This window comes from Poecilia reticulata, chromosome 18, assembly GCF_904066995.2.
Source record: "Poecilia reticulata chromosome 18, P_reticulata-male-v2, whole genome shotgun sequence".
NCBI classification, from domain to species: domain Eukaryota; kingdom Metazoa; phylum Chordata; class Actinopteri; order Cyprinodontiformes; family Poeciliidae; genus Poecilia; species Poecilia reticulata.
The window spans coordinates 5,805,519-5,819,350 of NC_088847.1; the positions used below are offsets into that span (position 1 = coordinate 5,805,519).

General features: G+C 38.2%; 2 protein-coding genes across 2 annotated transcripts in view; one reads left to right on the forward strand and one right to left on the reverse strand.

The window, feature by feature from the left end:
* mrpl48 (mitochondrial ribosomal protein L48) overlaps positions 1-13,832 on the forward strand; it is a 64,971-nt gene that overhangs the window by 24,582 nt on the left and 26,557 nt on the right. The window lies entirely within an intron of this gene.
* On the reverse strand, positions 445-13,784 carry LOC145548758 (NACHT, LRR and PYD domains-containing protein 1a allele 5-like). The gene is made up of 9 exons (XM_081599690.1): positions 13,388-13,784; positions 11,223-11,263; positions 8,175-8,251; positions 7,855-8,069; positions 4,981-5,246; positions 4,155-4,283; positions 2,984-3,137; positions 2,865-2,900; positions 445-1,731 (listed from the first exon to the last, which is right to left on the reverse strand). Exons 1-9 carry the CDS (start codon positions 13,782-13,784, stop codon positions 1,517-1,519), a joined length of 1,530 nt encoding a protein of 509 aa, XP_081455816.1. The 3' UTR covers positions 445-1,516.

Consider the following 13,832-nt stretch of genomic DNA (forward strand, 5'->3'; position numbering starts at 1 on the left):
CCTTGTTTGGGGCGTTGCTTCCAGGTTGGTTTTGGGATGGACTTCCGGTTTGCCTCAAACGCAATCTGGATGTCAACAGCAGCGCTGGTCGTCATTGCTGACTTTTGTTTATTTTCTCTTCAGATTGTGTGTCAACTATTACAGCAGTTCTGACACCCGGAACCTGTAACACTTGCAATCCTTTTCATTTTATGCTGCCTTTGGTGTCATGGCTTTTTCCCCTCAGAGAAGGTTTTAGGCCAAGTATTATCATGTAGCTTCAAGCTGTGCAGTCTAATACTAAACAACCAATAGGCAGAAGTTGAAGCCTTCAGACTCCAAGGCATAATGAGGCAGAAATGCATACAGTAAAATAAAATTTGAAGATGGGAATAAAAGAACACAGAGACTTGTGGGAAAAAACAATATACAAAATTTCAATAGAAATGCTAAAGAAAATTAATTTCTTCAATGAGTAAAAGGAAAAATGCAATTCTTTTCTTTGACACAGCTAAACAAAAAACATTTATAGGTCCATCTGAAATTTCAACGAACAGCCACAAAACATGTTGGTGACACATTACAGTATACATTACAATGAAAATATAAAAGAAAAAGTTGCATTAACCTTCTATGAAAGCACATCAACAACATTGGTAACTGGTCAAATGACTTGTTACATTTTCTATCCAACTTCAACATTTTTTTAAACAAGCATGCCTTCAGTTTTGTAAATTTTCAAATAACTAATTATATTTAAATAAAACTGTACAATCTCTTACAAAGACAAACAACAAAATAGGGAAAAACTAAAAACCTGTTAGCTCAACATAAGAGATAATGCTAGCAAAAAATTTGTTTTTTTTTTTTAATAGCCCAAAAACAAGTATACATAAAGAGACTAAATATATTTTGGCACATTGGTCTGGCAAGAGAAAACGGATAATGATAATAAAGTAAGATAATAAGTAAGATAATAAAAGATATTAAAAGATAATAAAAATAAAGTAATATTTTACTGTATGCTTGATGAAACAGGTTGAATAGAATAATAATTTATTTCCCTCAAATTGGAAGAAACAATAGCAAACCAAAAAGAAAAAAAAGCAATCTGTAAAACAGAATATGTAGAACACAAGATAAGTCATGGTCATAATGGAAAATTCTCTCCTAAAATACACAATACTAGAAATAACAAAAACCATGATTAAAAGTTAAAATAACGAACATGCAAAACACACTGGTTTATTGGGAGGTTGCCGGTTCGAGTCCAGACTCCACTGTGGATACAAGCTTTTTCAGTGTCCAGAAAACTGCTATGCAACTCGGATTCCATTAAATCTCAATAAAAGGTTGCATGCTATCGTCATGTGGCTGCCTGGATACTGTGAGGCCTTAAGAGTATTGGGAGTTCATTAGCTTTACATTTTCTGCAGACAATGTGTATATATTTTCTCCTGGGGGACCAAAATAGTTCTTCCTTCTCAATGAAGTCCGCTAAGCTCATCCATGAGAAGCTTCAAGGCAGGAATCCCTTTCAGGATTTCCATAAAATACTTTTAGCCTGGTTACCTGCTGCTGTCACATGTTTGAGAATTTCTCTCATTTTTTTCTGTGTGGTTTCTAAACGTCTCACTTCACCATAGACCTCATCTGATATCATGCTTTTTTCCAACAGCCTGTCCAGAATCGCCTCTGTTTCTTTGACTCTTTCAATTAGAGCTAACCGATGGAGATCCACAAAATGTTCACCTAAGGTAGAAAAGCATTTATGACGATCAGAAGACAATAAAAGAATGATGTGGAGTACAGAAAATGAAGGAGTGAGTTGTCAGAAGCTTACAATTCTTTGCAAAAATATTTATTCTTGCTGACTTTTTCTACTTTATCACATTACAGCCAAAAACTTTCTTTGTATTTTATTTGGCTTTTGTGTGATAGATCAACACAGAGAAGCACCTCAGTTTGAAGTGGAAAGAAAGGACATATGGATTCCAAATTTCTTTTAAAATTAAGATACTAAAATAGTAAAATGTGGATTTGTATTCAGCCCCTTTACTATGGAGCTGTAAATAAAGTCTAGTGCAAATAACTGTCTCCCCAAGCAAATAGATTTCCTCTCTGTAGCTGCGTTTCCATTACAAATATGTACAAAACGTTGTCAATATTCCACTAATGTTGAAAACACACAATTTCACAATTACTTTCTTTCCATTGAATAAGAGATTAAATTAAAATCACACGTGAATAAGTTGGTTCATGTAGTAAGTCATTAAAACATGCAACAGGAAGTAGATCTTCCAACTACTTCCTGTCGTCTTTTTCATGGTTTGTGCCAGCAGCAACATCAGGTTGTTGATCATGTGACTCATGGAATGCGAAAAAAATATTTCCATTGAAGTTTTGCAAAATAAACCAATTTTGATGTGGCTAAACCCCCAGGCCCCCAATAAACTACCTCTTTCTACTCAAAAGGTTGTTGCTAAGTAACCAATGCCACAAAGCCGTGGCATTGGTTCTGGATCGGGAAATTATTGAACATTCTATCAGATGTATTGTCTATTGATATCGATCACATGTCTATTGCAATATATTGCTCTTGACTTTTTTGTCCAGTCATAGCTCAAAACATTTGACTGCAGCTAAACGTTTTTTGCCCAGTGGGTTGTACATACAAATACATGTGAACAATTTTGAAAACCAAGAATTTTACCTTCACATGACAGTACTGCACTAGTTTGTGTTGATCTATCACACAAAACCAAAGACAGACACTGGAGTTTGTGGTTTTAATGTGGAAAAGTTAAAGGTATACAAATAATTTTGCCAGACCCTTTATATCCACAAGGATCATTGTTGCTAAATGATCAATGAACAAATCTTACCCTGTTTCTTCCAACAGGTTTCATTTCGGTACTCATCTAAAGGAAAAAAATTGTTTTTTTTTTTACAATGTTATCATTTCAATATACCTTAAATTAGAACTAAATAGTCATCAACTCACTTGTTCGAATGATGCACGTCCAGACGATTTTTCTTTTTTTACTTTTTTTCTTCTCGCCAGTAAGTGTCAGGTGAAAGTCATGTTTTGCGTTTTCAACAAACACTTCAAAGAAATCTGTGGAATAGTTTCTCCTTTCACATGACAGTGTTCTTTTCTGTGGAAGTAGAAGGGTTTAAAATAAAAGTACCACTGGTCTTGTGTAATGGAAAGTAGTAGTGATGTGTTACTGAGGCTTCATGAAGCATTTAGACACAATGCAAAAACTGTATGAATACTTTGTGATTCTGTCACTGAATACTGACACCTGCTAGACATTAAAAATCCCAACAGGCAACCGAGTTGGCACTGTTAACTGACACTGATTTGTACAATAGTATAATTTAAGTCGTGGTATTTTATAAAGCATTACTTCATGTCTACATTTAAATTTAAGATGTCTTCGATATTTTTTAGATACAGTCAATAAATAATGTGAACATTATTGTAACGTGAAAATCTAAGTGAACATGTTGCGAATGAGGATGCATGCAAACTGGGATTTTTAAATTTTTTGTTTAAAATGTAAAAAGAATTTGTTTCTCCAACATTTTGACATAGGGACCCACCAACTCTGTGTGTTGCAGAATCTTCATGCATAAATGATCAGATTTTTAGACATTTTAAAAGCATTTGCATCCAACTCTAAGTGCATCAGAATCACAGACCACGGATTTCATCATGCCATTATGCATTAAAAACTATGAAACCCAAACAAAAAAGGCATGTGGAAAAACTACATCCCAAAAATCTGCTATAAATATTTATTCTATTTGTGGAATTTCCAGACCTGTGATGTCTTTAAACCTCTCCGACTGTAGAAAACACCCACTCACAATTTGTAAGGAAAGGCGGAAGAGGTTTGGACAGATTGTTTTGGTTGCCTCAGTATCTCATAGGATCCATGTATTTGGAACCGCGAAAGATTAGAGATTATTTTAGCAGACACATCGTTCACAGATACTCTTCCTTATAGACACAGTTTTCCGTTCGAAACAGTCGCTGTATCGGTCACGTGACTTTCTTACAGCGATACGCGCACTAACAGGGGTTTGGCTCTATGAGCTTGATGCATGTACCGACTCATCAGTGTTGCCGGATCCATCACTAAAAAGTAGCTACTTCAAATTCATACCTCTGGGTTGATTTGAGCAGTGTTGCAGTCTGTTGTTAGATAGTAATGACTTTCCAACTGCAGAGATTTATCAGGGCCGGGCTTTCGGATTCTTCTGAAGTCATCAGATTTTTCCTCATTGTCTATTGCCTATGGAGAAAAAATGTCAAGGTTAAAATGTAAGGCATGGGGACTTTGACACACAGTCAAGTCCCCATGCCCCCAAAACAGTTTTGGTACAGCAATGGTACTGAGCAGCCTAATGCTCAAAAAGAAGGAGGAAAGGTTGAAAAAATATTTTCCCATAGAGACATTCAATAATTAACTACGTTGAAGGAAAATGTAAAGAAATGAGGTGTCGATGAATTCTTGATTCGAAAGCTTTTATTTGGCTATTATCCACATCACAAAATGTGTTTTATTATATTTTTTCCTCCACATTTTTCACTGTGTCCCACATTTATTTCCTCCCACTCAATAATAGGAATTATGATTGTTTTTTTGTTGTTGTTTTTTCTTTTTACTTATACACGTGTGTGTAATCTAATCTCAGTAGAAATACAGCTGCTCTGTGACGCCTCAGAGGTTCAGAGAATATTGTGGAGCAAACAGCATCATGAAGCCCAAGGAACAAACCAGATAGGTCAGAGAGAAAGATGTGTAGATATTTAAAACAAATTTAGGCTAATAATAGATTTCCCAAGCTTTGAACATAAAAATATGGAAAATTTTAAGTGGTATGTATACTTTTGCAAACTGCTGTAATGTACTACTGTACTAACAGGTAAACAGAATAAATTGCTGAAACCTGGATTGATGTTATATTAAAATAAAACAACATACTCACCTGCTTTACAGCGTGATCTGGTGGTATGACATAGACCCGTAGTGTTAGGGCAGCTTTGTCAGTATCGTAATTTCTGTAAATCAGAACATCATAGAAAACCTTTGGAGGGAATCCAAGTTTCGTCAAAAAAAGGACGCCTTTTGGAGAGAACGCTGGGTGGAACAACTTGACATGGGATGAAGTCACTTCAGATGTCTCTTCAATATGATCCCCACAGTTGTCTCCATGTAGAACAGCAAACATGCCAGGTTGTGGCTTAGTATGACCTGTGAAGTACAAGTATTTGCTTACCGTCATAGAAAAAAAACACATAGTACAATCTCTGTGTGTTTCAGAGTCTCCATGCATAAATGATCAGATTTTTAGACATTTTAAAAACATTTCCATCCAACTCTTAAGTGCATCAGAATCACAGAACATGGATTTTATCATGCCATTATGCATTAAAAACTATGAAACCCAAACGAAAAAAGCATGTGGAAAAACTACATCCCAAAAATCCGCCAAAAATATTTATTCTATTTGTGGAACATCAAGACCTGTGATGTCTTTAAAGAAACTGTCATTTTCAATGTAGATGGTTTTAAAAGTGAAATGCAAAGAGTTTGTAAAATGTGTGCCGGAAATAGTCGGGTAGAATTCATTGTATTTTGTTCAGTGACTGGGCATATTGCTGTGACGTGATGTCATATATATATATATTTTTTTTTTTGCGTTTTTTCTCTATAAGAAATAATCAAGTGACCATCCAGGAGTGAAATTATAATTCTCAAATAATTATTCATGGAATTAATCAGAACTCAAGATATGACTTATGTTTCCATTTCAGTGTCAATCATTCCATGTCTTAAAGCAAATAAAGCATTTAAATAACATTAGGTGGGTATTACTGGGTTATTGCTCCATTATTTCAGCTGCAGTTTGTCAGTATGACATGTGAGAGTTGCAGTGCTCATGGAAATGTTTTTCAATATGTCAAAACAATCCATTGCTTGCCTTTTCAGCTGTAGATTAAACCAGTGGTCCCCAACCTTTTTACCACCACGGACCGGTCAAGGCTTGGCAATTTTACTACGGCCCGGGGTGTGTGTGCAGTAAAATCACAGCCTGTTAAATGTGACAGGTAGCCAATCAGACGGCGCAGTGACGTAAGCACAGAGAGGAATCCCAAACAGCTGACCTCGTGCAAGTGAGACCTCGGTCAAGTGCTTAATGCAGCAAATAGATTGACTGCTCACACTGTCATTTATCCGACCAACGACTTTTCTTTTTGTTACGTCTTTTATCGCTTAAAATGAGTCCACAAACTATCACAGTTTCTACATCGTCATCTGTGTTTGATTATTCTAAATTCATGTATGGTATGTTGGGGATTTTACTGGATGTTCTTCTGGAACCGGGATGTTAGTGACTGGAATTAGTTATGGCTGGAGACATGAACCTATCGAACCTGTTGTACATTTATCAATTCTGTGGTCAGAGGTTTTGAAAATAGGCCGACAATCCTAAAATCATGCTATGTAAACCAGAATTAATACTCACTCTCCACTCCTCTCGTTTCGACCACTGCCCTAATGCTCTCTGACTCTGGTCGCTATGGTAACGCTAAACACATCCCTTCAAAATAAGATACAGATGCACCACAAAATGAACCTTTTATTTTCATAAAAATTTAACTCTTGATAACGACAAATCAATGGGAACCCTGACCTTATTTGTCTGCAACGAGACGGTCCCACATGGGAGTGATGGAAGAGAATAACACCCATGGTGTGTTTCTGTTATATGCACAGCGTGCTTGGTCTCTACGTGGCGAAGCAGTTTGAAAGATTCATTGCCTCATTAGTGAGCCGGTCGCTGCATATCATGCAGAGTGGGCTTGGAATGTGGGAATCACCTACCAGTCTGGAATAAATCCATTCTCCTGTCTCTTCTCTGGGCCTTTTCCCATTTACAAATAAACTTTGCAAGGACATCTGATCTGTTTCTTACTCATTTTGCTGCTTGTGTGCTCAATGTTGGCGCGCAAGAAGTAACCGAACAGATTTTCAAAATAAAAGATCCTTCAGACTCAGATAATACATTAAACGGAAATGTTTAATTATTTCTTGTGCGGCCCGGTACTAATTGGTCCATGGACCGGTACTGGTCCGCAGCCCAGAGGTTAGGGACCACTGGATTAAACCATAGATCCAGATTAAGTTTGTTCAGTTTGTATATGTCTGAACAGACCTTTACACTGTAAAACAGCTGAGCTGCATTTAGTTGTGCCTACTAACTTCTACTCTTCAAGCTAAAAGAAACTAACAAGTTTTAAATGTTGAACTTAAATGTGAGTTTGTGAAAGATAAAACTTACAGTTGTAAGTTAACTTTTTATTGATTTTATCATAATGAGGTTGAGATATGAAAAATGAGAGTTTTTTAAGTTAGTGCTGAAAATAAAGAAAGCAAAAGGAGGAAGTGGGAACCTTTTCCCACGGTGCTTAGCGGCATGTTTTTGTATCCTGTGCTGCATCATGAGTGAGATGAAAGTGTGCCAGATCAATTTGCCTGTAATGTGTTACTAGGCAAATGTAATGTTTTTACACAACTATTGTTTTGCAAAGGTTGAGGACGATATTTTCTCACGTTCAAAATAAATGTTTGAGCAAAATTCAGTGTGAAGTTCAATAAAATGCAAGCTAAATCAAAGATTTAACTTGCATGAGAACAGTTATAAATTGATAATGTGAGAGAAATAATGTAGAAAAGTGTACTTGTTCAACTTACAAACTTCAAAAGGGAGAGGTGATACTTTGTTCTCCTGCTCCAGTAGAATAAGTTGCATTTTGTTCTGGCAATTCTAACTAAATGTACATGTGTAGTTGCTCACCTAAACAAATCCAGTGAGGCAGTTGGACTTCCTCCATTTTTCCAGCTGTAACAGTGATGTCCAGCAGAGGGCCTGCTGGCATATACTTCTTGAACAGAGGGTTCCTCATGCGTTCCTCCCATGAGCTGTAATGGTATTGGAATTTTACCTTTTCCTTACAAACCCAGCGCAGTGCAGACACACTGCATTCGTAGTGGCCCTTCTCAGACTGCAAGCTAATTTTAGGAAAAGAAAAAAAAGAGCTTAATTACTACACTACATTGTCTCACCCCGCAACCCCCCACACACACATCATATCAATGAATGGTGAGTTTCTCTACCTGTAATTTGTAATTGTATTCATTATCTTCTCTTTAGGTTTGAGTTTAATCCATGCATTGGACACCTGTGATGGACTCTGAGAGGGTGGAAAAGTAAACAATGTTTGTAGATAAGATACTGTTTTCTCGCTTGCAGCTAGATTTCAATTCTGATTTCTAGACGTGTGTTTATTTAGAGAAAAAAGAAAAAAGTAAGCTCCTCTTAGTCTAGTTTGCCAGAAGCTTTTTACTGAATTTCTAAACTTATCAAATAAAATTGTTCAAGCGTCGGTATTTTGGTTCTTTGGTTCAAGAATTATTTTGAGCATGACATTTTAGGGTCATAATAGCACAGATATTCTAAAGATGCCCTTAGTGTACAACCCCAATTCCAATGAAGTTGGGATGTTGATTAGAATAAATAAAAACAGAATGGTGATTCTGGGTAGGGTGCTTTCTTCAGGTCAGGAGGTCGTCCTGCCTCAAGTGGAGGAGTTTAAGTATCTGGGGATCTTGTTCACGAATGAGAGAAGAAGGGAGCGGGAGATCGACAGGCGGATTGGGGCAGTGTCTGCCGTGAAGCGGGCGCTGTACCGGTCCGTCGTGGTGAAGAGAGAGCCGAGTCAAAAAGCAAAGCTCTCGATTTACTGGTCAATCTACGTTCCCACCCTCATCTATGGTCATGAGCTTTGGGTCATGACCGAAAGAACGAGATCACGGGTACAAGCGGCAGAAATGGGTTTCCTCTGCAGGGTGGCTGGGTTCTCCCTTAGAGATGGGTGAGAAGCTCGGTCATCCGGGAGGGACTCAGAGTAGAGCCGCTGCTCCTCCACGTCGAGAGGAGCCAGTTGAGGTGGCTCGGGCATCTGGTCAGGATGCCTCCTGGACGCCTCCATGGTGAGGTGTTCCGGGCACGTCCCACCGGGAGGAGGCCTCGGGGAAGACCCAGGACACGCTGGAGGGACTATGTATCTCGGCTGGCCTAAGAACGCCTGGGGGTTCCCCTGGAGGAGCTGGAAGAAGTGGCTGGGGAGAGGGAAGTCTGGGCCTCCCTTCTGAAGCTGCTGCCCCCGCAACCCAACCCCGGATAAGCTGCAGAAAATTGATTGATGGATGGATGAGCAAATCGGTGATGTGTCTGAATGGCTTTTGTTTTGCATGGTAGAGTTTTAACTTGCTCTAGAAGATGTTATGGCAAACTGTGTTCACTGACAATTATTTTCTGAAGTGTTATTGAGCCCTTGTGGTATTATCAGCAACAGAATGATGTCGGTTTTTAATGCAGTGCTGCCTGGGGAATCAAAGGTCCTGGGCTTCCGGTGTTGATTTTCAGCTTTGCTGCTTACTTGCAGATATTTCTCTAAATTCTATGAATCCTTTGATGATATTATGGACTGTAGACAATGAAATCCCTAAATTTCTTGCAATTGTACATTGAGAAACATTGTTCTTAAATTGTTGGACTGTTTGCTCAGACAGTTGTCTGGCCCCGTCCTTGCTTGTGAACGACTGAGCCATTCGGGGATGCTCTCTTTGTACCAAATCATGACCCTCACCAGTTTCAAGTTGACTTGTTCATCTGTGGAATGTTCTTAGCAAGTGTTTTTAGCATCCTATATGTTCCTAATCTTCTGTTGGCACTGTCATAACTTTTTGGCAGGTGCTGCAGACATCAAATTCAAAATGAGAGTATTTCCAAAACCACAATAAAGTTTTCAGTTTGAACAAATAAATGTATTGGTTTTATTTCTTCAATTTAATAAATGCTGAAAAGGATTTGCAAATCATTGTTTTGTTTCTAGGTAGTGTCGAGAAAAGTCGAGCTCATCCCACTTCCCCATGCTGGAGGTTTTAGTTTAATAATAAAATAAATCACATTTATATCTTTAGGTTATAAATGTGATTTTGACATCGAATTTGAAATGGTGTAAAATGTATAACTGTAATTAAAGGTCACTGATGTTGTGTTGGAGGTAGGTGGTAGATGAAAGGTCAACATGTGGCTTCAAATCGCACTTCTCTCATCAGCTGGGTTCAGACCCCAAAGACAAAGACCAAGGCAAAGATGAAGATAAAGACAAAGATAAAGACAAAGGCAAAGAAGAACTGGTGTGTTCCTTCCGTGAGACCAGCTCGTCTACATCTCCATGGACCAGAAAGATCGTGAGACGAGGAGAAGGGAGCTACAGAGCTGCAAGACAAGAAGCTGAGGACCGCTACGCGCATGAGGAAGTCACCCTGACGCCCGAGACCTGTCGCTCTAAGTCAATTCTCTTTCTGTACTGGGAGCCTCCTGCTGCTGCAAAACCTTCTTCATCATCAGGCCAGTTCTGGGGTTCAAAATGCCAAACTCTGTCCGTCTCTCTCAAAGTTTCCCTTTTTTAGTTTTCAGTATCAGCATTACGGAAAGATAGCCTAGATTATTGATTTTACTTATTTGATTATTTCTGCTACTAAATTAAGCTGTACTGACCCTTGCAAAATTGCCTTACTAATAAAATAATTAGCATTAAGAAAATCTAAAAGATGTTGTGGACATTCAATTAATGAGTCACCTTAAAGTTCTTTGATGGTTGTAAAATAGCTATGAAGTTTGATTCTGGGAGGAAAAAAATGGAAAATGTTTTATAGGTTGCTTTTAGCCAAAACTAAAACAACACCCTTGGGACTCGCACTAGTCACTAACACCAACCTGGTTCAGTAACAAGTGCAAGTTGTAATAAAGAGAAAGAGCAACCGTTAACAGGTGTGTTCTGTGAAACTAGTTGGTTGCAGGCTGCTCAATCTGGCTAATTCACAGGGTGAAAAAGGGTGGGACATCTGGATGGAGGTTGTCAGAAACCAGGCTAGTCTTTCTCTCTCTCTCCTCTGAGAAGGGGGGGGAGATGTTGCACAACAACAGTAGATTTTACACAACCCCTGTACTATATTGGAAGTGGGGTTGTAGGATAAACGGTTTGCACCAAATGTCGTTCTTAGTCATAGCACCTGTAAATAAAACATTGTTTTACATAAGGTAGCATAGATATCATCTGCTAGAATATTTAAAAAAAAATTTAACAAACTTACAATTCCAATTTGTAAAGCTCCAGAAGATCTGCGACACACCCCTTATTAAAAAAGATAAACATTAAATTAGTATGCAGTTATCAGAATTAATGTTGCTTGTATTCAATTGCCTTGTACCTGTTGAGGTGCCATTTTATTTTTGACTGCATTGACAGCTCTGTTCTTATGTACACAAATTTTGGAATTTTGTAGTTGCTTCCTCTATTCAGGACTTCAGGAGTCCTTTGTAAAGCAAATTGACACAGAGTTCCTTTCATGCAAAAATCACTTCAGCATTCTTCAAATTGGGGCTTGTCATTCTGCCCCCTTACCACTGCAACCATTGCTGTGATTGCTGGTTGTTTACCGTCTAAGGCTGTTGCTGCTGGGCTTCATAGCAGGGAACTGTTATGTACCTGCTTTGAAAACCATTAATTAAAACGTAACATAAGGAAATATGACTGTGTGACTAGGCCTGTCACGATAAACAATAATCAATTAATCACACGATAAATTAAACCTATCGACCCCATTTTAATTATCGGCTTTATCGTCTCTTCCTGCCTTTTTTTCCTTTCTGTTGATGACACTGAATGAAAAAAGGTTCAGCTCCGGTGCTCTCCACTGACCCTCCCTTCCTCATTTCCTTAGTGTAATGTCCAGCTCACACTACACGAGTTGTCAGCCCATTGTCAAAACCTGAGAGACACATTAGCCGACAGAAATTCTAGGTATAACCAGGGGTGAAAGTAGTTTTAAATTCTTGCGGGTACTATGACAAAAAAAAAATGCATGTATTGCATATGTATTGCTTCTTTGTGTGCTTTGGAGTTTCTGTGCTGATTAATTTTTTTGCAAAGCGATAAAAGCTGGTAGCTCTTGAATTGCTACAAAATAAAGCTGTATTTCCTCCTTCAGCCCACTGGCTGCAAAGTTGACACCTTGAGATGCCATGAGACCTAAATCCTGAACATCATGCCATGGAGTGCATCCCAGTTTTCCATGTCTGGCATATAACCATTCATTTTAGTTTTTAAACTGGCTCTATTGATCCTGTGTCCAGACAGAGGGATAATCAGTAGCCCAGCATCATAACCTGTTTGTTCTGAAGATCATGTAGCTTCCACTTCTCTTCCTAACATGGCACCGGAACCACGGAGCTCTGTTAAGTTAAAAGCACATCTTCTGAAGTTGGGATATTTTTCCTCCAACAGGCTCCAGAGGAATCACCTCAAACCGTCATAGGCCTGTCACGATATTAAATCAGTGTCAAAAGGTCTTGAAACAATATTATTGTTTATCACAATAATTTTTAGACAATTAATCGCTCAGCAAAATTTGTTATCGTGACAGGCCTATGTGTGACTCCAGTAAATGTAATATTCCATTAGGAGCTTGCCAAGTGGTATATTTGTTTGATCAATGGGTCATTTGCCTGTTATATCTCATGAGAATTGTCTTTACTTTATCGGAATCAAAACTTAAATAAAAGGAGAATAGAGAAACAACAGTTTCAGTTGGCTAAGTCATTATCCAACATGAATCAGGAATTCTTTGTATGACTATATCTATTCATGAAAATACTGAGCAACAACTAAACCTATACACAATAATTTAACACATGGGTGCAAAGTTTTTTGTTTACAGGCATAGATTGGGAATGGGAATGGGTGAAATGAACAAAATAGATAAATAATTTTGTAAGGGGGGAGGTGGGTGAATTGAACCAGAGTCCTTCCACATTCCCACAATACTTGTGGGTGCCATGCTGTATGTTTTTCCTTGTATGGATTCATGTCCAAGTGATGTAAAGGCATGATTTTTTTCTTCTTCAATGTATAGAGTTCATATTGATACAAAAAATATGGAGACAGTTCCTAAAATCTAATTTTACAGAACTGAACTAACCCCTGACACCATCCATTCTGACTTAGAATGTCCTGAGTCCTGAATTTAAAGGTTTAAAACCAATATGGCGATTGTGTTGACACGGCAATTGCTGTTCGGAAACTTGTCCATTTAGATTTTCAAGTTGAGAAATACAATAGTTATTTGTTTGCATTACTAATGGTAGTTAACCAAGTTGGTGAGAATAGCACTTGAGGCAACTGAAACACATCATCATTACCCCATGACTAATAAAGTATCATTATGTACATGCATGTAAGAAAGATATATTCTCTTACCTGAGTGGTGGTTTTCTGTTTGAATGGAAAAAGCCACTGGACCTCTGATTGTGAATCCAATGTAAAAGGACACCCTGCGTTGTCTCCAGAGGTTTCTTTGTGAATTTGCTTCAATTTCAATCTGTGTGCCACCAACAGTTGCGAACACTCTGTAGTTCCTCACGCGCCCTTCAACTCTGAGGAGGCGCTCTCTGACCTCATCATTTTGAAAAATACTCTCATTTCTCCAGTTGTTGCTCCTGTCCAGTTTCGTTTCATTGCTTTTGTGAGACAACTGCTCAACAACTTTTCTGTGAACAAGTCTCTCAAGACTTTGTCCTTTTCCGATAAAAAACAGAGGTGGAAGATATCTTGATTGAAAGTGCTTCTGGTATGTGTGTTCATAGGAGAGGCGCATTTGCTGAATTAGTTGACTCAGATCAAACTCACATTCATCTTCACTGTT

Bases quoted from the DNA above. Each gene is read 5' to 3' on its own strand.
- LOC145548758 (XM_081599690.1), bottom strand. From the start codon at position 13,784: ATGCGCCTCTCCTATGAACACACATACCAGAAGCACTTTCAATCAAGA. The intron at 11,264-13,387 runs GTAAGAGAATAT...TTTTTTAATAAG, and splicing joins AACAGAAAACCACCACTCAG to GGGTGTGTCGCAGATCTTCT. The intron at 5,247-7,854 runs GTGAGCAACTAC...TGTACTTCACAG, and splicing joins GCCTCACTGGATTTGTTTAG to GTCATACTAAGCCACAACCT.